General features: G+C 47.0%; 1 protein-coding gene across 2 annotated transcripts; it reads left to right on the top strand.

The window, feature by feature from the left end:
* The first annotated feature begins 140 nt into the window (after positions 1-140).
* GANAB (glucosidase II alpha subunit) lies at positions 141-23,000 on the top strand. 2 transcript variants are annotated; one of them, XM_084773086.1, is made up of 25 exons: positions 141-263; positions 5,289-5,393; positions 5,507-5,615; positions 8,828-8,955; positions 12,571-12,750; positions 13,198-13,263; positions 14,027-14,096; positions 14,262-14,349; positions 14,440-14,536; positions 15,395-15,575; positions 16,507-16,660; positions 17,052-17,287; positions 17,382-17,508; positions 17,624-17,703; positions 17,931-18,074; positions 18,198-18,294; positions 18,735-18,836; positions 18,977-19,220; positions 20,644-20,708; positions 20,896-20,972; positions 21,057-21,131; positions 21,281-21,394; positions 21,505-21,617; positions 21,737-21,837; positions 21,952-23,000. In XM_084773086.1, the coding sequence occupies exons 1-25, from the start codon at positions 226-228 to the stop codon at positions 22,059-22,061; spliced, it is 2,901 nt and encodes a 966-aa protein (XP_084629212.1). In that variant the 5' UTR covers positions 141-225; the 3' UTR covers positions 22,062-23,000. The 2 variants fall into 2 exon arrangements, with proteins under 2 accessions (XP_084629212.1, XP_084629213.1); XM_084773087.1 differs by lacking the exon at positions 13,198-13,263.
* Positions 23,001-25,602: the final 2,602 nt, after the last annotated feature.

Genomic DNA, 25,602 nt, shown 5'->3' with positions numbered 1-25,602 from the left:
GTGTTTCTATCTGACTCGGAGAGCTGCCAAAGCGTTAGAACGCAGAGGCAGGGATGTCAAGCTACGCCCCACTCGTAATTTAGACCGCGCTCGGCCAATGGGATACACGTCCGGCCGCGCTCTGGACGGGCCAATCCGAAGGCCGGAAGGGGCGGGCGCCAGGGTACGTGGCTCAACGTGCGCAGGGGCGGGTAGGTTCGGGTCAAGGAGCAAACCGGGTACAAGATGGCGGCGGTAGCGGCAGTGGCGGCGCGTAGGAGGCGGTGAGGAGCCCGGAACCCGGGGGCGTGCCTGGACGCCCCTAGATCCCCCGAGCCCCATATTGCTTCTTTCTGTATACCTTCTCGTCACCCTACTACTCCTGGCCTCGCAGGGCTCTTTGTCCCCGTGGTGGCGGCCTCGGGCTTCAGCCTCCCAGCGGCAGATTCACGAGTCGCCGCGGCCCTTGTCTGTGGGGCTCCTGGATCTCGCCGGGTGGCTTAGAAAGGCAGAAGTTGGGTGGTCTCTTGCGCCTTGGCCTCTCCCAGCCGCCCCTTCTCCTTTGGCGGCTAGCGGTGGTCAATGCTTTCGCCTCCTTCCTGCAGTGCGCAGGGCCATCGAGGCAGGTGGGGGGCGAAATGCATCGCAGCCGGTGATAAGTCAGCCTGTTGCCACACTGCTCCTCTTTCAGGCTGGAAGCACTGCGATGGGCAGGTCGTCCTGTGTTACCGTCTTTCCTGCCCTTTGCACCAGCCCTGGCCAGTTTCATTAATGTTCCTTTGCTGCCTTGGCTGGGGCAGGATGCAGTAAGTAAGTTCACAGTCTGCATGGATAATGTTGCTCAAACACAACATGTATCGAATGGTTTGGTCTGCGCCCTGGAGTTTTTCTAGAACCTTTAAAAAGGCTTGGAAACACATCAGCGCCGCACAGCGTGGAACACCTAACGGATGTAAAGGGTTGGGAGAGACGTGTATTGTCAGCAGCAATGTGAAGAGGTGAATCATATACCGAATTCTTCTCCAATAAACAGGTGTGACGTACCCTAAAGTTCATTCTTGGCTTTTAGCGGGTGAACACCTTTTGTTCGGGGTGCTTAAGGCATCCCTGAATTCCTAGAGCCAACAAGTCAAAGCTGAAAATATCTTTCAGAAATCATATCCTAACTGACATCTCTCCAAACCCATTTCATAGACTTGAAGATTGGGTTTCAGGGGGTATTTAACTACTAAACCGCTCACTACTACTTGGAGTCGGTGGGCGCATGGTTCCTGGTGCAGCCACTCCTTAGGACTGGGGCTGGATATATGCATATGGTTAGGTTTTTCTAGTAGCATTTCTGCAGCTTGTTTTACTGGTATTGACCCCTCCTCAGCCTAGTGCGCTAGTTTGTAGTGTTTTCTCACTTTCCTAGCTAGGTTTTTTTCACTACTGGTGGCTGCTAGCCTTCCAGAATTTTCTGCTTCTAGGGAACGCTCTTTGCTACCTCATCCCCTCTAAAAAATTCTTTTGGTTATTTCTGAGGATCAAATAGGGCCTGGTGAGTGCAAGGCATTCACCTCACTCGATGGTAATTTTCTTTAACTTCCAAGTAGATCTGTAGGCTTTATGATAGGCCCTGTTTTGCTTTCATTGCTTGAGAATGATGTCTTCCGTGTTGCCTTGCCCCACCTCCTTTTTATTCATTTATTTTTTTGAAACAGGGTCTTGCCAATCTAGGCAGTCTAGGAACTTACTCTGTAGATCAGGTTTGGCCTCTGCCTCCAGGTGCTGGGATTAAAGGTGTGCACCACTGTGCCTGCCTCCCCTTCTCTCTCTCTCTCTCTCTCTCTCTCTCTCTCTCTCTCTCTCTCTGAGACAGAGTTTCTCTGCGTAGCCTTGGCTCTTTTGGACTTGCTTTGTAGACCAGGCTGGCCTCAAACTCACAGAAATCTGCCTGCCTTTGCCTCCCAGAGTGCTGGGATTACAGGCATGAGCCACCACACCTCGCTACTCCCCCTTATTTTATTTTATTTATTTTTGGTTTTTTGAGACAGGGTTTCTCTGTGTACCCTTGGCTGTCCTGGACTCACTTTGTAGACCAGGCTGGCCTCAAACTCACAGTGATCCACCTGCCTCTGCCTCCCTAGTGCTGGGATTAAAGGCATGCACCATCCCGGCCGGCCTTCCCCTCATTTTAAATGAGTTTTTTTTTGTTGTTGTTTTTACATTTATTTCCCCTGTGTGTGTAGTGTGCATATGTATGCGTGTTTACCTCTGTTTTTTTTTTCAATATTTTATTTAGTTTTTTAATCTATGTGCATTGGTGTGAAAGTGTCAGGTCTTGGAGTTACAGACAGTTGTGAACTGCCATGTGGGGTGCTGGGAATTGAACCCGGGTCCTTTGGAAGAGCAGGCATTGCTCTTAACCACTGAGCCATCTCTCTAGCCCCGCGTGTTTACCTCTGTACATGTATGGAATGAGTTGATTCTCTCCTTCCCACCATGTGGGTCCTGGATAATCAAGCGCAGGTCGTCACACTTGGCCACAGGTGCTCTTATCTACTAAGCCGTCCTGTGAGTCCCTGTACCCCCGTGGGCACTTCTGAGCGTGCTCCTGTATTGCTGACATCATAGTCACGGAAGAACTTGTTCAAAGGTTGATGCTAGAGGCTGGGGATGTAGCTGAATGTTTCCCTAGCACGAGTGAGACCCTGAGTAGTTCAGTTCTCAACACTGCGAAAACCTAATAAATAAGTCTCCTGGTCCAGGGTTGGGTAGTGTTTGTTTAATGCTCATAGCAAGTGTTTCTTTTATTTTCAACACAGAGTTTTACATAGCCCAGGCTAGCTTCAAACTTACTACGTAGCTGAGGGTTCCCGTCTTCCTATTTCTGCCTCCCATGAACTGGGCTTATAGGTCTGTTCCACCACACTTGGCAGGGCTATTTGGTTCATTCATTCCCCCTCCCCCGCTTCCTTTTCTGAGACAGGTTTCTCTGTGTAATCCCGGCAGTCCTGGAACTTGCTCTGTAGGTCAGGTTGGTCTCAAACTCAAAGATCTTCCTGCCACTGTCTTTGCCTTTGTCTGGCTATGTATTAGTAGATGCTAAATCTGAGCGTTCTTATTTAGGATTCATTTAGTGGGTGAAAATACCCTTCATACTAGCAAGTGTTATTATCATTCTTTGTGGGTTTTTTTTTTTGCCTATTTGCATTTCTGTGCCCCATGTGTATGTCTGATGCCAGAAGAGGGTGTTGGATCCTCTGAAACAAGTTATAGGTTGTGAACTGTTTGTTATGTGGGTGCAAGGAACCAAACCCAGGCCCTTTAGAAGAGCAGCCAGTGCTCTCAGCCACCAAGCTGTCTCTCTAGCCCCAAACTAATTTATTTAAATGAGGCTACTAGTCCATAGTCCATGATTTGATAGCATATTTCTTAGTCACAATTTGTGGTAAACTTGATGTGAGGCTTTTCAGTGAAGTAGGTCTGCTCTCTTTTGGTAACCACTAGTGTATTGTACTATGTAGTCTGTAGAAATATGGTCTTAGTTAGCCAGGGCTGAGGTCAAGGCCATTTCCACCCCTTAGTAGCTGTTCAAAAATCCTAGGTGATTGACCATTTTTGTTTTGTTTTGTTTTGTTTTGTTGTTTTTTTGAGACAGGGTTTCTCTGTGTAGCCTTAACTATCCTGGAGTCGCTTTGTAGACCAGTCTGGCCTGGAACTCATAGAGATCTGCCTGTCTCTGTCTCCCAAGTGCTGGGATTAAAGGTGTGCGCCACCACGCCCGGCCTGGTGATTGACCATTTTATGCCTCAATTTTCCTGTCTGGAAAAAATACCCTCAACCTAACATTGACTAAGAAAAACAGTGGAGCTGGGTGTGGTGGCATAGGCCTTTAATTCCAGTACTCGGAAGGCAGAGGCAGGTGGATCTCTGTGAGTTTGAGGCCAGCCAGGGCTACACAGAGAAACCCTGTCTTAAAAAGCCAGGAAGGAGGAGGAAGAAGAGGAGGGGTAAAAGAAAGGGGGAAAGTAAATGCATGTGAAGTAGTTTTGAGTCCTGGTTACTCATTAGTGTTAGGGGATAGTGATTTATGCATTATGCTTTTTAAAATAGGTGTTGAGATTAATCTCCTGTGCTCAGGTGATTCCTAACCCTGCCCTGGAATGGTATACTGCATGCACCATACATAGGGAGCTTAATCAGTCTTTTAGGCCAATTAAATCAGCCTCTGAAGATGATAGTAGGGTATTGATTCTTTTAAAAGTACAGTCGTTTGAAAGCTCAGGACATGATTAGGTAGGCCCGTGAGTTCATGAGGGCGCAGTATGCTTTCCAGCTGTCACTCTTTACAGAGAGGCATGGGGCTTGTTTTGAAGTTGCAGAACTGCATCCGAGGGGCTGGACGGCCAGTGCTCCAGGGAGGCTGAGGCGGCTGTGCCCGGCAGCGCAGCTCCACGTGCTGCCTCATCCCTGGAAGGCGCAGGCTGCTTTGTTGTTCTGAAGTGCACACAGGGTGCCGCCCTTACCTCTGGGATTGGTTGTCCCTGCTCCTTCCCTCTGAGAGGCTGATGTAACTGCAGTCAACACTCAGCCCCTGAAGGCCGTGCATGCCTTGTCCACTGTCTCTGCCTTCTGAAGGGACAGTGAACGAACCATCCCTTCAGGACTAACTTTGCTTTTTCTTTTTTGTTGGCTTTTCGAGACAGGGTTTTTCTTGTAGTCCTGGATGTCCTAGACTCGATTTGTAGACCAGGCTGGCCTTGAACTCACAGAGATCCACATGCCACTGCCTCCCGAGTATTGTAATTAAAGGCTTTTTTTTCTTTTAAAAACTTTTCTTTGGGAGCGGAAGAGATGGCTCAGTGGTTGATAGCATTGCCTGCTCTTCCAGAAGTCCTGAGATCAATTCCCAGCAACTACCTGGTGCCTCACAACCATATATAACGTGATCTGATGCCCTCTGCTGACATGGAGATGTACATACAGATAGAGCACTCATATACATAAAGTAAATAAATAAACCTTAATACATTTTTTTTCTTTGAGACAGGATCTCATTGTGTAGTCCTGGCTGTCCTGGAACTAGCTCTGTAATCCAGACTGGCCTCAGACTCAGAGATCCACCTACCTCTGCCTCCTGAGCTCTGGGATTCAAGGCGTGCGCCACCATGTTCGACTCAGCGCTGACTTTATCCTTGTTCTATTCTGCTTTTCTTCCTATTTAATGGAATTGCTTTTCATAAGCTGCCTTTTACAGTTATGTCAAGAAGGTGAGGCCTTTGCTGACCAAAGTGTTTATGTTCTCTCCTTGTCTTTTTCTACAGGTCTTGGTTAAGCTTGGTCCCGGCATGCTTAGGTGTCTGTTTGGGGATTGCCCTTGCTGTGGACAGAAGCAACTTTAAGACCTGTGATGAGAGTTCCTTTTGCAAGTATGTTTCTGGGGAGGTGTGTGGGGTAGTGCAAGAAGGACAGTGGTGAGCAGAGGGACGGAAGGATATTGAGATGTCCTCTAACCTTACTTCCCAACTGTTGGATTCGGCAGACGACAGCGAAGCATTCGGCCAGGCCTCTCTCCTTACCGTGCCTTGCTGGACACCCTGCAGCTTGGTCCTGATGCTCTCACAGTCCATCTGGTCCATGAAGTCACCAAGGTCAGGCAAGACAAGAAAGAGTGGTAGGAATGGGGAAATGGGTGGTAATTTGTAACCAACATCTTGTATCAGGCTGATCTTGAGACTTTTTTTATGTATGTATGAGTAGTTGGCCATCATGTATATGTGTGTGCAGTGCCCGTGCATGCCAGAAGAGTGTGCTGGATCTACTGGCATGTGGGCACTGGGAATCAGAACCCAGGTCCTTTGGAAGAGCACCTAGTGCTCTTTTTTTTTTTTTAAAAAATATTTATTTATTTATTGTGTATGAATGCTTTATCTTCAGAAGAGGGCATCAGATCACATAGATGGTTGTGAGCCAATATGTGGTTGCTGGGAATTGAACTCAGGACCCCTGGAAGAGCAGGCAGCATTCTTTTTTTGGGGGGGGGGGGTTTGAGACAGGGTTTCTCTGTGTAGCCTTGGCTGACCTGGACTCGCTTTGTAGACCAGGCTGGCCTCGAACTCACATCGATCCACCTGCCTCTGCCTCCCGAGTGCTGGGATTAAAGGCGTGCGCCACCACGCCCGGCTCGCAGGCAGCACTCTTAACCACTGAGCCATCTCTCCAGCCCCACAGCCAGTGCTCTTTTAATGTTTGAACTATCTCTTTACCCTGAGACCTTTACTTTTAAAGAAATCTGTTAAAGGTTCTTGGCTTCGTAAACTTCTTTTGTTTGCAATTAAAAAAAAAATTATTTTTTGCAAGATTTTTTTTTTTGGAGACAGGGTTTCTCTGTGTAACAGCCTTGGCTGTCCTAGACTCTTTGTAGACCAGGCTGACCTTGAACTCACAAAGATCTGCCTGCTTCTGCCTCCTGAGTGCTGGGATTAAAGGTGTTTGACACCCTGGTGCAAGAAATTTTTATGAGAGAGAGGGGGGGGGGGAGGGAGGGAGGGAGGGAGGGAGGAGAGAGAGAGAAGGAGGAGGAGGAGGAGGAGGGATATATTAGTTGTGTGTATACACACAAATCAAACATTTAAGTAGACCATAAATTGATTTTACAATAGTTCTGTGATACACATATAATTTTACTGTGGTTTCCCCCATCCCCTACCTCCACCCCCACCCCCGACAGGGTTTCTCTGTGTAGCCTTGGCTGTTCTGGACTCCCTTTGTAGGCTGACCTCGAATTCAGAAATCTATCTCTCTCTGTGGTGCCTCCACCACTGTCATATTTTTGTTAATGCAGAAAACTCTGCGTATAGTTAAAAACACCACAGTTAATAACACAGTAGTCTCAAGTCTGAGCTTCAGGGAGGTCTCGTTGGCTTCAGGTGCTGTGGTGTTTGTGAAGCACAGAGTGTATATTGTGTGTTGAGAACCCAGTCTTCAGTCAAGTTGAGGGCTACAAAATGAGCAGAGATTGGAAAACCTTAGGTTGGTTGTGAGTCTGACTTGAGACTAGGTCATACTGGCTTTGTAGCCAAGAGCAACCTTGAATTTCTGATCTTCCTGTTTTCGTTGCCTGAGTTTTGGACTTACAAGCGTGTGCACCACAGCAGGTCTTATGTTGTGCTAATCTTGAACTAGGCAAGTACTCTACCACCTGCGCTGCATTCCCACTCGACATGTTTAACTCTGAATTAATTTTTTCCATTACATATTGAGAAACCACTTTGTCAGTTTTTTTTCATGACTCCCACAGTGTCATCTGGGTTGCAACCCATATGTGTAAGAAACTGGAGTTGAGTGTGGTGGAGCATGTCTGTAATCTCCACACTTGGAGACAGAGAGGCAGCAGGGTCAGGAGTGTAAGGACAACACCAGGCAGTTGCATAGTAAGTTCAAAACCAGCATGCAGTACATGAGAACCCATTTCAAAAAGCTAGCAGGCATGGTGGCGCACAGCTGCAGTCCCCAGAGGTGTGACTTCCAGGCCAGCTTGGGCTACATGGTGAGATCTTTTCCTAAAAGCAAATGAAGAGAGCCGGGCGTGGTGGCTCACGCCTTTAATCCCAGCACTCGGGAGACAGAGGCAGGCGGATCACTGTGAGTTCGAGGCCAGCCTGGTCTACAAAGCGAGTCCAGGACAGCCAAGGCTACACAGAGAAACCCTGTCTCAAACCCCCCCCCCCCAAAAAAAAGCAAATGAAGGGAGCTGGGGATAGAACTGAGCAATTTAGAGAACCTCTTGCTGTGTGTGTGTGTGTGTGTGTGTGTGTGTGTGTGTGTATCATTGTAATTTATTTACCTTTATCTTAACATGTATTGGTGTTTTGCCTGCATGTATATTTATGTGAGGGTGTCAGATCTTGGAGTTACAGACAGTTGTGAACTGCAGAGGGTGCTGGGATTTGAATCTAGGTCATCTGGAAGAAAAGTCAGTGCCCTTAACCACTGACCCACCTCTCCAGCCCTGGTCCCTCCCAATACCCCAGAGGTTTTATTTGTGTAGGCCTGGCTGTCCTGAAATGCACTCTGTAAACCAGGCTGGCCAACAATTCAGAGGTAACGCCTGCCTCTGCCTCCTAAGTGCTGAAATTAAAGGCATGCATTACTGTACCTGGCTCTCACCTCTTGGTCTTTTTTTTTTTTTTTTTTTTCCAAGACAGGGTTTCTCTGTGTAGTCTTGGCTATCCTAGACTCGCTTTGTAGTCCAGGCTGGCCTCGAACTCACAGCGATCTGCCTGCGTCTGTATTAAAGGTGTGGGCCACCATGCCCGGCCTTACCTCTTGTTCTTTTATTTCTTTTTCTTTAAAGATTTATTTATTTATTATTATGTACACAGTGCTCTGCTTGCCTATATACCTGCAGACCTAAAGAGGGCACTAGATCTCACTATAGATGGTTGTGAACCACCATGTGGTTGTTGGGAATTGAACTCAGAACCTTGTGAAGAGCAGCCAGTGCTCTTAACCTCTGAGCCATCTCTCCAGCCCCTCACCTCTTGTTCTTAAAAGGACCCTGATTTGGTTCCCAGCACCCACATGGTGGCTCACAAAATATCCACAACTCTCATTCGAAGGACCATGGCCTTTAGACATCTGTGGGCTCTAAGCACACACGATGCACATATATACATGTAGGCAAAACACTCAGATGTAGGAAGTGAATAGAGTAAAAAATATATACATATATACTTATTGGTTTTGAATCAAAATACTAGGCAAAGGGCTGTGAATAAACATCTCCGAGAGAAAGGGTTCAGAGGGACTTGTATGGTGTGGTCTGTTTTGTTTCTCCATTATCAGGTTTCTGTTTCTGCAGGTGTTGCTTGTGCTGGAGCTCCAGGGCCTTCAGAGGAACATGACTCGGGTCAGGATTGATGAGCTAGAGCCCCGGCGGCCTCGGTACCGGGTGCCAGATGTCTTAGTGGCTGATCCCCCGACAGCCCGGTAAATTTTTACTGATTGCCCTTTCTCCTTTCTAATGAGTCTTTGTGGTACCTTACTTTCTAGTGCTGGAGAAATAGTTGACTGACTAGTGTCTCGTCTTCCAGTCTTTCCAGCTTCTTTTTCTGCCTCTGTTTTATTTCCTTTCACTTACATATTGTGGGTATTTTTTCCCAGGTTGTAACCTTTTAATTTACTAAGTGTCATTAAAGGAAAAACAGCAGCAATTTGGGATTAAGGATGCAACTCAGTTATAGAGCCCTTTGCTAGGCCTGTGCTGTAGTGGGCTGGGGAGCTTTTAGCTCTGCAGTAAAACACTTGCTTACCGTGTACAAGGCTCGAGTTTCAGTCTCCACCAGCACACACGCACACACACTTTGTCTTTACAGTCCTGCTAGTTTCCTAGGGAAGTTGAAGGAATGATTTCCTTTGTACCTTATGCACAGTTTGTGCACTTGCTAACTTTACTGTAATTCGTTTGTCTTCTCTAATGGGTTGGTGGCATTGCACTATTAGCCACAGCCCGTATTTATTTAGTTTTCCTTAGTGTTTGCCTGAATACTTTTTCTGCTCTGGAGCCAAGACACCATGCAGTATTCAGATGTGTATGGTGTCTAGATAATTCTGGACTGACACAGTTTGTCACAGTTTGAATTTCTTGATGACCCTAAAGGTATCTTTTGGGTCTAAAATATAGATTTTTAGTTAACATTGTCAGATTAAAATATCTGTCAGTTTTCTACCTTGCGATGTTAGTACATACCGCTTTGTTTAAACAGTGTCTCTTGGGCTGGGGATATGGCTCAGTGGTGGAACACTTGTGCAGCATGCGTGAGGTCTGGGTTCAGTCAGCAACCATCTCATCTAGATATGGATGGTGCTTGGCATCTAACACCTCACCTACTTGAGAGGCTGAGGTAGGAGAATCTCTTTACCCCAGATATTAGAAGGCAGCCTAGGATATAAAGTGAAACCACCCTTTTTTTGGGGGGGGGGGGTTGGCTTTTGAAGATAGGGTTTCTCTGTGTAGCCCTGGCTATCCTGGAACTCTCTTTGTAGACCAGGCTGGCCTTGAACTCAACAAAGATCCACCTGCCTCTGCCTTCCAAGTGCTGGGATTAAAGGAGTCTGCCATCATGCCCTACTGAAACCCTTTTTTATAAATTGAACAAAGACATAAACATCAACCAAGGAGAAAAAGAAAATTTTTGTTTACCTCTCAGAAAAGTGTTTCTTTTTTCTTTCTTCCTTTTTAAAAAAAAAAAAAAAAAAGATTTATTTATTTTTTTATACAGCATTCTGCTCACATGTGTGCCTTCACGCCAGAGGAGGGCACTAGATCACCTTATTGATCGTTGTGAGCCACCATGTGGTTGGGAATTGAACTCAGGACCTTTGGAAGAACAGGCTGAACTAACCTCTGAGCCATCTCTCCAGCTCCTGAAAAGTTTTTTTTTTTTTTTTAAATTTTTTTAGGCAAGGTCTAACTATGAAGCTGTCTGTCACTGTGTAAACCAGGCCGCTTCAAACTCTGAGATCTGCCTGACTCTGGATTAAAGGTGTACACTACTACACCTGACAAAGAATGCATATGCTTGTATGGAAATGCCATAATGACATTTCTACAGTTAATGCATGCTAATATTTTATTTATTTATTTTTTGCCTTTTCCTATTTACATTTCGTTTTGTTGTTTTTTCAGACAGGGTTTCTCTGTGTAGATTTGGCTGTCCTAGCCCTGTTTTATAGACCAGGCTGGCCTTGAACTCCAAATAGCGATCTGCCTTCCTCTACCTCCCTGAGTGCTGGGCTTACAGGTGTGGGTCACCTCGCCATGCAGCTAAGATATTTTTCTTCTGTTTTATTTATTTATTTATCTATTTTTAAAAAAGATTTATTTATTTTTAAAAGATTTACTTATTTATTATGTATACAGTGTTCTACCTGCATGTATGTCTGCACGACAGAAGAGGGCACCAGATCTCATTATTTGTGGTTGTGATCCACCACGTGGTTGCTGGGAATTGAACTCAGGACCTTTGGAAGAACAGCCAGTCCTCTTAATCTCTGAGCCATCTTCTCCAGCCCCATTTTTTTTTTCCCTGTTTTAAATCCTGTTCCTTGACCCTAGTGGCCTATTGTGGAGGTGTGTGTACTTCTAATAGGTCCCTAAAAATTTGTTTTCTTATCTATTTACTTATTTATTGATTGTGTTCCTGTGTGTCTGTAGTGTGGCAGTGTTTCTCAACCTTCCTAATGCTGCAACCCTTTTATACAGTTCCTCATGTTGTGGTGGCCTCCAACCAAAAAATTGTTTTTGTTGCATCTTCATAACTGTAATTTTGCTACTGTTGTGAATTGTAATGTAAGTATCTGTGTTTTCTAATGGTCTAAGGAGACCCCTATAAAGGGGTCACAGATTGAGAACTACTGGCACATGGGTGTGTGTGGGTGTGGCTGCCCTGGGAGGCAGGAGGCTCCCTGGTGGTGCAGCTAGAGGAGTTGTGAGCTGCCTGAAATGGGTTCAAGCCCTCTGCAAAGCAGTGTGCGCTAACTGATGAGCCATCCCTCCAGCTCTACTTGTGTGTGCATGTGAGAGTGTGTGCGCGTGTGTGTGTGCGCGCACACACGTACATGTGCATGTGATGACTAGAGTACAGCCCGAGGTGGTGTTTCTTAGGATGTGTCCCCTTTTAAAAATTTTTTTACTTTTTATATTTTTTTTTGTGATAAGGTCTCTCACTAGCTTGGGATTTAGTAAGTAGCTCAGGCTGGCTGGGTAACCTGCCTTTCTGGCTGTGAGAGTACAAGCATGCCCCACCATCTCCAGCATTTTGTTTTGATTTTTGTTTTTCGAGACAGAGTTTCTCTGTGTAGCCTTGGCTGTCCTGAACTCGCTTTGTAAAGCAGGCTGGTCTCAAACTCACAGTGGATCCGCCTGCCTCTGCCTCCCAAGTGCTGGCATTAAAGGCGTGTGCCACCACTGCCCAGCCACCACTATCCAGCATTTTTATGTAGCTTCTCAGGATTGAAGTCAGGTCCTTTTGCAAGAATTTTGCTTGTCTCGTTAGCCTTTTTTTTTTTTTTTTTTTTTTTAAAGACAGGGTTTCTCTGTGTAGCCTTGGCTGTCCTAGACTCGCTTTGTAGACCAGCCTGGCCTCGAACTCACAGCGATCCGCCTGCCTCTGCCTCCCGAGTGCTGGGAGTTTGAGGCCAGTCTGCTTTACAAAGCAAGTTCAGGACAGCCAAGGCTACATAGAGAGACCGTCTCTGTCTCGAAAAGCCAAGAAAACAAAAGTGAAATTTTATTATGTGTATTTATTTTTCTGTGTATATGTGTATATATGTGTGGATGTACGTACACCACAGCGTGCATGTAGAGGTCAGAGGACAACTTGGGGGATCAGTTCTTTTCCTTCCACAGTGTAGGTCTTTGGAACTCTGTTCAGATCATTAGGTTTCGCAGTGTGCATCCTTACCTGCTGGGCCATCTTGCCAATCTGCCAAAACGTTTAAACAGAAAAAGGCTTTAGTGAGTTTGTTTCTCTGTGAACTGTTAACTGTAGCAGGTCTCTTGGCCTTTGCCTAGCCATGCATCCATTTTCATCTCTTTTCCAGGCTTTCAATCTCTGGCCGTGATGACAACAGTGTGGAGCTAACAGTGGCTGAGGGCCCATACAAAGTCATTTTGACAGCACGGCCATTCCGCCTTGATCTGCTAGAGGACCGCAGCCTCCTGCTCAGTGTCAATGCCCGAGGACTTATGGCTTTTGAGCACCAGAGGGCCCCCAGGGTCCCGTGAGTACAGGGTGGGGACATAAGGGAACTTACCTTGCTGCTGCCTAGAAAGGCTTGGAAAGAGGCTGGGTGCAGGGTATCTGGATAGGGGCAGGAGGGTGGGAGACACTGACTGTCAGAGGTCAATTAAAAAAAAAAAAAAAGAAGCCAGATCTGGGTTGCAGATTTCTCTCTCTTGTACAGGTCAGGAGGCAGTTGCATTTGTCCCTGAGCTGCACACGGGGCACCTCCTCTGGGAGGTCTGCCTAGATCCGCTCTTGCTTTCCCTTCCCCCATCATCACACCCCCTAGTTTATTTTCTTCCTATTGATTTATTCATTTATTTATTTTTGGTTTCTTTTTCCCCCCATCTCTGGAAGTTTGTCTACTGAAACTCACTTTTATGTTTCTGTTTTTGTGTTGGTTTTGTGCCTCCTTCCCCTCCCTCCTCATCTCCTCCTGCCCCAGTTTCTCGGATAAAGTTAGTCTCACGCTCGGTAGCATGTGGGATAAGATCAAGAACCTTTTCTCTAGGTAAATCCATGGCCTCTGGTACTGTATCTGTTCCTCTTCCCGCGCCCACCCCTCACTCTGGCCCTCCAGGGAGGTTTCCGCAGACCCTCCCATTCCTTCCCCTCAGCATCTGTCCTTCCCCACTCTTGGTGTTTGGGTCCTTGTTTGCTGTTCCCAGGCTGGGAGCCCTTTGCGAGGAAGATGAGTGCTGGAAGCCCTTAAGGAATATAATAGGAAGCTTACTGCTTTGCTAAGATGTGGATGGACGCTTCATTTCGTTGGGGTTCCTGGCTCTCACTTGAAGTACATTTTAGACCCTGGAGAGAACTGTTTGCCAGCCACGTTTGAGAAGCATTCTTTGGCAAAATCTTTTGAAGTCCCAGAGTGTCTCTGTAGAGGCTTTTTATGGTCTGACCAACTTGTCCTTGTAAAGCCTGATCAGGAAAGGTCAAGTTTTTCTCTATCAAGGCAGTAGAGCCAGGACTGGCACTTAGAACCCAGGCCACTGGACCACCCTGCTTGTCACTTCTAGATACCAACAGAGGCTACTGATGGAGGCCTGTGTATAGAAAGCACTTCCTGCTGGCATTTACTCATTTTCCTCTGCCAGTTTTTTCCCCGTCCTTGCTCATTGGGGTCCCTTCCTAAGCTTTAACATTCAGTCCCTTCCTTCAGTGCTTTCATTCCTTTGGACCCTTGGCTCTCTATTCCCTCACCCCTCCTTCCATTAGCCCCTCGTCCCTGCCCCCTCTGGATTGGAGCAGACAGCTCTCCTACCTTCCAGGCAAGAATCAAAAGACCCAGCTGAAGGCAATGGAGCCCAGCCCGAGGCGACGCCTGGGGATGATGACAAGGCAAGCTGAAGTGGTGGGAGGTTGGAGCCGGGTATAGGGCTGACTGAGAGGGTGGGGAAAGATTCACAAGAAAATTGAGCCTAGTCCTATTCTAAAGGATGAGATTTGGAACATGAGAAAAGACAATTTGGTGTATGATTGGGTATCAATTCACTTTTCTTACAGCCAGAGGAGATCCAGGAGAAGGCTGAGAAAGATGAGCCAGGAACGTGGGAAGAGACATTCAAAACTCATTCTGACAGCAAGCCTTATGGTGAGGGGCTGGGGAAGCCCTGGGCAGGCGGGGCACAGGGACGTCTTGCAAGGACGAAGCTCTGAAAATCATCCTTTGCTTTTCTTTCAGGCCCCACATCTATAGGTTTGGACTTCTCTCTGCCAGGGATGGAACATGTGTACGGGATCCCTGAGCATGCAGACAGCCTGAGGCTGAAGGTCACCGAGTGAGTCTAATAGTGACGCCAGGATGGGGTTGGGAATGGAGGCAGCCAGAGCTTGGAATTTGCTCATACAGTTGCATATCTAGATGCGCACGATTCCTTTGCTGTATCGGATTTACCTTTTTAAAAAATAATTAATTCAGATTACATCCTGACTGTTAATCCCCTCACTTGTATCTTCCCCTTCCCCCCTCCCTCTTTCACCCTGTTCCCCTCCCCTAGACCTGTGACCTCCTCCCCCACCATAGATCGCAGCCTATCAATTGTCATCCTGGTAGCCTGCTTCCCCTTCCTCTGAGTGTCATCAGGCCTCCCCTCCAAGGGAAAGTGGTCAAATAGAGGACACCAGAGTTCGTGTTGGAGGCAGTCCCTGTTCTCTACACAACGGTGGAGAATGTGCTGTCCATTGGCTAGATGTGAATAGGGTGTCTAGGTTTTCTGCATGCGTTGTCCTTGGTTGGTACAGCAGTTTGTGCAGGCCTCCTGGGTCCAGATCCGCCTGTCTTGATGGTCTTCTTGAAGGGTTGGGTTACCTTTATTTTTTCCTGTTGTGTCCCCCCCCCCCCCCACACACACAGGGTTTCTCTGTGTACCCTTGGCTGTTCTGGACTCATTCTGTAGACCAGACTGGCTTCTAACTCACAGAGGGTCTGCCTCTACTTCCCGAGTGCTGGGATTAAAGGTGTCTGCGCCACCATGCCTGACACTGGGTTACCTTTCTTGATTATAAAAAATTATTTTTAATTATAAATTTTTAAGGAGGAAACCTTTTCTTCTCTCTTAGCTATGTGTGTGGGGTAGCATTTGCATACGCCACAACCTGGCCAGTCATTAGCCCGAGTTTGTGTGTGTCTGTCACAGGGGTGGGGAGCCGTACCGCCTGTACAACTTGGATGTGTTCCAGTATGAGCTGAACACCCCCATGGCTCTCTATGGGTCTGTGCCTGTGCTCCTGGCACACAGCCCTCATCGAGACTTGGGCATCTTCTGGCTTAATGCTGCTGAGACATGGGTTGATATATCCTCCAACACTGCTGGGAAGGTGAGAGCATGGCATGGGGAGAGATGTGATGACAGTCTGTCGGGTCTGAAGACGGGTGCTGGGATGTGAGTGTGAGAACACTAGTGGCACAGCCTATTTGGGAGGCAGTCTTCAGTCGTTGCCTCTCTGGCCTGAGAAGATTCACTTGTTATTTGTCCATTCTGTACCAGTACTGTGGGTGCAGGGTTTATGTTGCTTACTGAGATTGAAAAGGTCCCTAATCTCTGGGCCTGGAGAGATGGCTCAGTCAGTGGTTAAGAACACTGGCTGCTCTTTCAGAGGTCCTGAGTTCAATTCCCAGCAACTACATGGTGGCTCACAACCATCTCTAATGGGATCTGGTGCCCTCTTCTGTCTAGTGCCCTCTTCTGTCATGCAGGCATTCATGCAAATAGAACATTCATATACATAAAATACATAAGTAAATAATTTGAGAGGGAGGGAGGGAGAGGTGGGATGGGGAGAGGGAGGGAGGGGAGGGTCCCCAGTCTCAGAGAAGAAGAGTATCAATGGGTTACAAGGCAAGAGGACTTCAGGAGTGGTAAAAGGCAATACCAAGGCAATCTGTGATGTGTGGGCCATGAAAACCTCATTGAGAAGATGACAATTTACTCTTTTTTCTTCTTTTTTAGACTTATTTATTTATTATTTACACAGTATTCTGCCTACATGTGTGCCTGCACAGCAGAAGAGGGCACCAGATCTCATTATAGATGGTTGTGAGCCATCATGTGGTTACTGGGAACTTAACTCAGGACCTTTGGAAGAAAAGACAGTGCTCTTAACCTCTGAGCCATTTCTCCAGCCTGACAATTTACTCTTAAACCACAGTAAGGTGTTGGGAGCCAGCTGTGTGAGCTCTCAGGAGAAAGGTGTTGCTTTTTTCTCAAGTTGGTAATGAAATGCTGACTTCCCTCTGTATCTTTCACAGACCTTGTTTGGAAAGATGTTGGATTACTTGCAGGGATCTGGGGAGACTCCGCAGACAGACGTCCGTTGGATGTCAGAGAGTGGCATTATTGATGTTTTCTTGATGCTTGGCCCTTCAGTTTTAGATGTCTTCCGGCAGTATGCTAGTCTCACAGGTAGGTGATGGTCTCACTTCTGCCAGCCGACAATCCCCTTTTCCTGTTCTTGAGAAGATAGGTTTGTGCATTTTCAGAAATCCTCTGCCCAATTGTTTTTCTACCCTACTCCCTTTTAGTATCCCTCTGCTTCATAATCAGGGTTAATCCGGTCCTCCACTGTAACTGTTCTTTTCTAACCTCTTTGTTGTGTGTGCACGTGCATGCCTTGTGTATATGTGAGTCTCCTTGGAGGCCAGAAGAGGCACCTGGAGCTGAAATTACAGGTGCTTGTGAGCTGCTTGATGTTAGTGCTATAAACCCAAACTTGGGTCCTCTAGAAGAGCAAGTGATCTTAACCCCTGAGCCATTTCTTCAGTCCCTGTGACTCTATCCTTTGATGAACCTGCAGGGACCCAGGCATTACCCCCACTCTTCTCCCTCGGCTACCACCAGAGTCGCTGGAACTACCGGGATGAGGCTGATGTTTTGGAAGTGGATCAGGGTTTTGATGATCACAACATGCCCTGTGATGTCATATGGTTGGACATTGAACATGCTGATGGCAAGCGGTACTTCACTTGGGACCCCACCCGCTTTCCTCAGCCCCTCAATATGCTTGAACACTTGGCTTCCAAGAAGCGGAAGGTAACGGGGGTCCTGCAGCTGTGTTTGGTCTTCTCAGAGTGAGGTTGAGGAGGCACAGTATCCTGATCAGTTCTGCTCTTGTTCTTTGCCCCAGCTGGTGGCCATTGTGGACCCCCACATCAAGGTAGACTCTGGATACCGAGTTCACGAAGAGCTGCGAAACCATGGGCTGTATGTTAAAACTCGAGATGGCTCAGATTACGAGGGATGGTGCTGGCCAGGTAGGCAGGTCCAGAAGTGATGGGGGACGATTGGGGGGCCAAGGAGGTAGAAATAGTTTGTTATGTTTTGCTCTTGCCTCTTTTGGGATTGACAGTTGCTGTTTTTCTGTCTCAGGCTCAGCTAGTTACCCTGACTTCACTAATCCAAAGATGAGGGCCTGGTGGGCTAGCATGTTCAGCTTTGACAGTTACGAGGTATGAAGGACCTGTCCCTATGCCTTCGGTCTTTTCTGCCTTCTTGAATAAGCCTTATCTGTTCAATACCATTGGTTTTGTTGGACGTTTAACATTTCATGGGAACTTGGAGATCTTGGAGAATCCTGAAAAATACATGGTTCTGGGTTTCTAGAAGCTTTCTTTCTGACTGCATTCATCTTCTTCCTCTTCTCTTTCCTATACATACTTGGTGCCTGTGTTCTCAGGGTTCAGCCCCTAACCTTTTTGTCTGGAATGACATGAACGAGCCATCTGTGTTCAATGGACCGGAGGTCACCATGCTGAAGGATGTTGTGCATAAAGATGGCTGGGAGCACCGGGACGTCCATAACATCTACGGCTTATATGTGGTAAGGGACCAAGAGAGGAAGGGTGGTGGACAGAGGGAGAACAGTGCTTAAACCTGAAGAATAGTTTTCAGCAGATGACAGATGGTGTTTGCTCTTTACTCTTTCTCTTGTCTTTCTTCCTAGCACATGGCAACTGCTGAAGGGCTAATACAGCGCTCTGGTGGCATAGAACGTCCTTTTGTCCTGAGTAGGGCTTTCTTCTCAGGCTCCCAGCGCTTTGGTAAGACTTCGAGAATAGAACTCTGGCAGCTGTGCATGAGACCAAGTGCCTGATCCCAGCACTTAAGGATGCTGAGTCAGAAAGGCTTTAGTTGTAGGTCTGTCTGGGTAGTCTAGGTTACTCTGATCTAGTCAGTATGACTGTCTCAAGGTGGGGAAAAGCAAAAAACAGCTTCAGCAAAAAAGTATGAAGGCCAGATCTGAAGAGCCATGGTGTCTCTAGAGAGTTGCACACTGCGGCATTCTCTGGCTGTGTGTTTTGAGGGGTAAAGGGAGTTCTGTCAGCACTGGAGGAGGAGCACTGCCTGCATTACACAAGGCCGTGGCTCACTTCCTAACCCTGTACACTGTCAAGTAAATGTGGCAGTCAGACAAGACGTGTGTAAAGGCGGAGCTGCTTTCTCTGTGTTGAGCTCCCTCCCTCCCTCTTGACTTCCTCAGGAGCTGTGTGGACAGGGGACAACACTGCAGAATGGGATCATTTGAAGATCTCCATCCCTATGTGTCTCAGCTTGGCACTGGTGGGACTTTCCTTCTGCGGTGGTAAGAGGGGGTAAAATCTGGGGTTTTGATTAGGATGAAGTCATAGGGCCTGGGCATGGGAAAAGGACAGAATATTTCAGTGGATGGGTGCCAGTGCCTCTTCTTTGCCCTTTCATAACCTGCTCTTTCTCCTCTCAAAGCCGACGTGGGTGGCTTCTTCAAGAACCCAGAGCCAGAGCTGCTCGTGCGATGGTACCAAATGGGTGCCTACCAGCCATTCTTTCGGTCTCATGCCCACTTGGACACTGGGCGGCGAGAACCGTGGCTGTTAGCATCTCAATACCAAGATATAATCCGAGATGCCATGTTCCAGCGATACTCTTTGCTGCCCTTCTGGTATACCCTCTTCTATCAAGCTCATCAGGAAGGTTTTCCCGTCATGAGGTAAGTTAGTCAGTGGGGTGTATGTTTAATCAGACTAGGTGGCTGGGAGAATTTTTTTCCCTTTTTCAAGATAGGGTTTCTCTGTGTAGCCTTGGCTGTCCTGGACTCCCTTTGTAGGCCAGGCTAGCCTCGAACTCACAGAGATCCACCTGCTTCTGCCTCCTGAATACTAGGATTAAAGGCGTGCGCCACCACACCCAGCCTGTGGCTGGGAGATACTGAGGTCTGGTTTGCATCTCTGGGCCTCTTTCTTTACCATTCCAGGACCTTGTTTGTAAGATCTGATTTTAATATGAATGTGGAAGGGGCATCTGAGGATGTACTTCGGTTAGGTATTTGCCTAATATGTACAAGGCCATGGGTTCAGTCAGTGCCAGTGCCACCAGAAAAGAAACAGACTAATGAAATGGCTCAATGGCTAAAAGCACTTGCCAGCAAGTGTAGGGAACTAAGTTCAATCCCTAGAACATGATGGAAGGAGAGAATTGACTCCTACAAGTTGCAAGTTGTTTTCTGACCACCAAGTGCGTAGCATGTGACCATCCGTCCCCTAAAAACAATAATTAAAAAATAAAAACAAAAAAGCCTGGTCTCGTGATATATGTCTATAATCCTGAATTTAGGAGGCTGGGGTAGGAGGAATTAAAGTTCAAGAGAGCTTGTACTATATATAGCAAGGTCCTGTTTTAAAAAGAGTCAGCAGGGCTGGAGAGATGGCTCAGTGGTTAAGAGCACTGCCTGCTCTTCCAAAGGACCCGGGTTCAAGTCCCAGCACCCACATGGCAGCTCACAACTGTCTCTAACTCCAAGATCTGACACCCTCACACTAACACACATAAATTAAAATTAAATAAGAATATTAAAAAAAATAAAATAAAAAGAGTCAGGGCAAACTAATGGGAGGAAGTGAACAGTGGTAGTGAGCCTCTGAGGAAAGCTCCCAGCCGTGGTAAGTCATTTGAGAGAACTAAGTAAAAGGGGGTAGCAATGAGTGGGGCAGACACTTGTGATCCCCAGCAAGAGCAGACCACGCAAAAGAGACTGCAAGTGCCAGAATTCTGAAGTAAAACAAGCCATAATACAGTCAGTGGGCCTTGGGGGGAGGGAACTGGTGGGAGAGATCGGTGTTACAAATAGAGAAGATACTTCTCTGAGCCTGCAGGGCTTTGCCGGCTACATGTCATATGCTTGAGAAGGCCACGGAGAGGTAGGAGATCAGTAGTGGAGGAGTGGAGTTAGAGATGAGGTAGGTGATCTGCCTGCCTCTGCCCCCCCCCCCCCCCGCCCCCAAGTGCTGGGACTAAAGGTGTGCGCCACCATGCCTGGCACCAGTGCAATTCTTATTGCTAGCTTGTAGAGGAGTGTTTTTTATCTCTGTCTGAGAAGATAAATGTTTTCTTGTCCCATCTTGCTTCCTTCGTAGGCCTCTCTGGGTACATTATCCTCAGGATGTGACTACCTTCAGTATGGAGGATCAGTTCCTGCTTGGTGAGAAATGGGAGGACAGGTGGTAGGTTGGGCTTGGCCTTAAGAAGAACTTGTGGGATGTGTGTGTGTGGGGTTGGAGTTGGATGTTTGAGTAACTGTGGCTGGACTTGTAACAGGCAGGTGCTTTACTGCTCTCTAGACTGGCAGCTAATGCCCTCAGTCCCAGCTTGATTCTGGTACATTTTAGGGGATTCGCTCCTTATTCACCCTGTATCAGATGCTGGGGCCCACGGTGTGCAGGTCTATCTGCCTGGCCAAGGAGAGGTGAGTTGCAGAATGTTGTAGGCAAAGAAGCAAAAAGTAGAATCACTATGCACTGAGTGATCAGCATCTTCCTGTCATCCACAGGTGTGGTATGACATTCAAAGCTATCAGAAGCATCATGGTCCCCAGACCCTGTACCTGCCAGTAACCCTGAGCAGCGTGAGTATGCCTGTCCAGCTGCTATCTCGGCTTGCTTGTACATCTCCAGAAGGAGAGGAAATGTATAATTTTGGGGGTCCAGAGGGCAGGAGCAAAAGATATTGACAGGCCTAAAGAAGTAGTGCTTCACTGCAGCACTTCTGCCGTAGATCCCTGTGTTCCAGCGTGGTGGGACAATTGTGCCTCGGTGGATGCGTGTGCGGCGGTCTTCAGACTGTATGAAGGATGATCCTATTACTCTGTTTGTTGCTCTCAGCCCCCAGGTGAGTCTCCAGTGGGTGAGCTACCTCAGCCACCTGTCTGTGTTCTGGGACTCCGTCCCTGGGATGTGAGTGAAGGGTCAGCTCAAGTTGTCACCTCTCTCTCTGCTCAGGGTACAGCCCAAGGAGAGCTCTTCCTAGATGATGGCCACACCTTTAACTACCAGACTCGCCATGAGTTCCTGCTGCGCCGGTTTTCGTTCTCTGGCAACACACTTGTCTCTAGGTAATGGGGTACCCTTTGCATGGATCTGGGCTTCAGGGGTGCTTTTGTCATCTTCTGACTTCACTTTGGGTAATCTTCCTGACAATTTCTTCAATGGCATTTGCTTTTGTTGCCTCCAGTTCAGCAGACCCCAAAGGCCACTTTGAGACACCTGTCTGGATTGAGCGAGTGGTCATAATGGGGGCTGGAAAGCCAGCAGCTGTGGTGCTCCAGACTAAAGGTTGGTGATAGGTCTGGCCCTATCTGGCCCTATAACCTGAGGAAAGAGACAGGGCTGGAACCTTGCTGTGGGGAAGAAGCCTATTGCTGACTGGTGCTTGTCCTCCTTCCACAGGATCCCCTGAAAGTCGCCTATCCTTCCAACATGACCCTGAGACCTCTGTGTTGATATTGCGTAAACCTGGTGTCAACGTAGCGTCTGACTGGAGCATTCATCTGCGATAACCCAAGGGACTTGTTCTGAGTTGGGAGGAAGGGTGTGGTGGTATTGACTTACCTTTTCTTTTGCCTTGGAGTTTGACCCTGCCTAGATTTCACCATTCTGATTCCAAGACCCAGATTCTGCCAACATCTGGGCAGGATGATAGGGCTGGCCTAGGGCTCTGAATTCTTGTGACCTAGTCTTTCCTTCTGTGTGTTACCAAGCCCTTCTCCCTCATTCCCAGTGTCCTGTTGCTGTAACTGGAGCACACTCGTTTGTGAAGACCCAAGGGTTCTTGTCTTTCTTTTTCCCTTCCTTAGGGTCCCTGACTTTCCCTCAGACCATATCTATTCTTGCCTCTTGTGTGTTGATGCCATTTCTTGGAAGAAGATGAGGAGAGTGAACTTTATGGTTCCTTTTCTTCTTCCCTGGTCTCTCCTTTCCAAAGTGCCCACCCTTTCCCTCCTTCTCTGTGGCTCCCCTCTTCTGTTCCACTGATACACTGGGACCACCCCTTACCTGACGAGGGACGAACGGGTCAAGATGGAAGTTGCTGGAGAATACTCTTCCTTCTTATCTCAACCTTTTCTTCCCTGTTTCTTTCCAGAGCTGCTGCGTTTCTCCAATCCTTTGAGGGAGAAGCTTCCACACAATTAAGAGGGGGATGGTCATTAAACTTCTTTTGGCCCCTCTCGTCCCCTTGGGACACTCAAGATAGAGAAATGAGTTGTGGTTTCACTGAATCACGGTCACCTGTATTTATTGCTGGGAAGAAGGCTGAGGGTGGGGAGATGATCATGTGTACCCAGGGATGGCTTTCAGGCCCTGGGAAGGGGGTTGAGGGAGGACTGAGGAACCAGGAGAAATATTTGTGGGAATTTTTTTTACTTCCTCTGGGTTCCCAACTGTGACAGGTTTTGATAAAAAGGAGAAACAATAAAAAGATAAACCATAGATAACAATTGGATGCCTGAATTATAGTTGTAAACTGAACAAAATGGCTCCACTAGGTAGTGGCGTGCCATTTTAATCTGTATAAACTGCTTTAATCCAGCAAAATGAGTAAATATTAGGCTTCCTTAGCTTGGTGAATGCCAGTACTTTCATAAAAGAACCCAGCATGGTGTCTTAGGAGGTAAATCAGTCAGAAAATTTCTTTGCCTCACAAGTACAAGGACCTGAGTTTGAGCCACAGACCCATATTAAAAATAAAACAAAAAACAAAACAGTGTGATGGCAGACATTTGCAATCCTAGTGCTGGGGAGGTGGAGATAGTTGGATGCTTAGGGCTCTGGCCTACCTGGTAAGTTCTAGACTACTGATCATGCCTGAAGAGCATCCATGGTTAGCCTCTGACCTGTACACATCTCACATCCACAGCAGTTGTCATATTGAATAAGTAGTGATCAGAGCTCATGAGGTCTCTTGGAGATACAGGCTCAATTGTTTACATCAAAAGGCTATAAGCTGGGTAGGGTGGCATACGCCTCTAATCCCAGCACTCTGGGAAGCAGAGGCAGGTGAGTTTCTGTGAGTTTGAGGCCAGCATGGTATATAAAGTCCAGGACAACCAGGGCTCTGTTACACAAAGAAACCCTGTCTCAAAAAACACAACAAGCTGGCCAGTGGCACATGCTTTTAATCCCAGCACTTGGGAGGCAGAGGTAGGTGGATCGCTGTGAGTTCAAGGACAGCCTGGTCTACAAAGCATGTCCAGGATAGCCAAGGCTACACAGGGAAATAAAAACAACAAAAAGCTGTATTTGTAGCTAATAGTACCTTTTAATTTTAGTTTTTGTCTGGACTGGAGCTCCAGAGCTCTTTTTGCCTCTGCCTCCTTCAGAACTGGGATCAAAGGTGCCACCATGCCCAGGTCAAGACAGGTTGGTTTGGTTTGGTTTTTAAGATTATATAAATCGTGTAGTGGTGGTGCACGCCTTTAATCCCAGCACTTGGTAGGTAGAAGCAGGCGGATCTCCGTGAGTTCCAGACCAGCCAGAGCTGTTACACAGAAAAAACCCTGTCTTGGGGGTGGGGCTGGGAGGTTATGTATATACAATGCTCTGCCTGCGTGCCAGAAGAGGGCATTAGATCACATTATAGATGCTTGTGAGCCACCACCGTGGTTGCAAACTCAGGACCTCTGGAAGGGCAGACAGTTCTTATAACAGCTGAGCCACCTCTCCAGGCCCCCAAGACAGGTAGGTTTTGATGTGTAGCCTACTGGTTTTGAGCACCTGGCCCTTTAGCCCACAGCCCCCCAGGTGCCAGAATTACAAATGACATTGTAGATTTCAGTGTCTTTAAAAATTGGTTTGCATTGCTGGAGATTGAACCTAGTCATGCACAAGATGGGAAAATGCTCTAACAGTATTTTAAAAATCATTCCATTGTTACATTGAACTTGTTAGCAAGGAACTTCTACTCATTTGTTCTGGAGAGTGGTAGAAAGATTGCCTGAGTCAGGAGTTCAAGGCAATCCTAGACAACAGACCCTTTCAGATGCTGGGGGAAGGGGCGGGGTGGAGAAAGGAAGGAAAACAAAACAAAACAAAACCTTTCTAGGCAGGGTGGTAGTTCAAGGCCATCCTCCTGAGACTACTAAGCAAGTTGGAAGCTATTTTGGGCTACATGTCTCAAAATTCAGTTGTAGAGATGATTAGAGAAAGACCAACTAGTGGATACTAGGTTAAAGGAAAGAAAATATTTTGCATAGCAGCATGACAATTCTTAAATGCTTTTTTAAAAAGCTAAATGACAGGATTTTGAATTTTTTTTATCATGATGCCACATTGAGAAATTGTTTTCTGATATGGACATCAATTTTGTGTGTGTGTTTTAATTGAATATATGTTGAAGCCAGTGTAACAAATTAGTTTGTATAATGGGACAGGATTCCAGGTAGCCTAGTCTGACCCTGAACTTTCAACCTTGATATGTAATGGAGTTACCTCCACTTTCCGTGGTGCACTGGGATGGCAGACATACACCACTACCCCCAGTTTATGTTGGTGATGGAAACCAGTGCATATGCTGGGCCATGGTACGTGCCGTTAGTCCCAGCACTCGGGAGGTAGGAAGATATCAGGAGTTCAGGACAGCAAGGGCTGTTAGAGAAACCTGTCTGGAAAAACAAAACAAGAAAGAAAAACCAGTGCATACTAAACAAATACTCTACTGAGGTACTTCCCTGACTAAGTATGTAAATTGTTAAGTATTAGTGGGTAAAGTCACCGTTGTTTTAGTAACAGTTTATAGACTTGGTACCTTCACCTCTATAGTCACTGAAAAGAGGTGATCCTGAAGATCTTGGAGTGGAAGATCTTGGAGTGGAATATCTAGAAGAAACATTAAAAAAAAAAAATGCCCTATGCTAATAACAATTTTGGCCAACCTAAAATGGAAGGGCTGGTGAGATGGCTCAACAGGTAGAGCACCAAGCCTGAGGTGCCAAGCCAGATCCTCACAGTCCTCTGCCCACCACGAACACACATGTTCTAACAGATAAATGTCAAATAGGGATGATTCCATCTGAACAATCTAGGTTGAAACCCTTCGATGTC

Source organism: Acomys minous (assembly GCF_964271855.1).
Source record: "Acomys minous genome assembly, chromosome: 2".
Taxonomy (NCBI): domain Eukaryota; kingdom Metazoa; phylum Chordata; class Mammalia; order Rodentia; family Muridae; genus Acomys; species Acomys minous.
The sequence above is the reverse complement of the archived record's forward strand: the minus strand, read 5'-3'. Positions and strand labels throughout refer to the sequence as shown.

Bases quoted from the DNA above. Each gene is read 5' to 3' on its own strand.
- GANAB (XM_084773086.1), top strand. From the start codon at position 226: ATGGCGGCGGTAGCGGCAGTGGCGGCGCGTAGGAGGCG. The intron at 14,097-14,261 runs GCAAGCTGAAGT...CTTTTCTTACAG, and splicing joins CGCCTGGGGATGATGACAAG to CCAGAGGAGATCCAGGAGAA. The intron at 17,704-17,930 runs GTATGAAGGACC...CTGTGTTCTCAG, and splicing joins TCAGCTTTGACAGTTACGAG to GGTTCAGCCCCTAACCTTTT.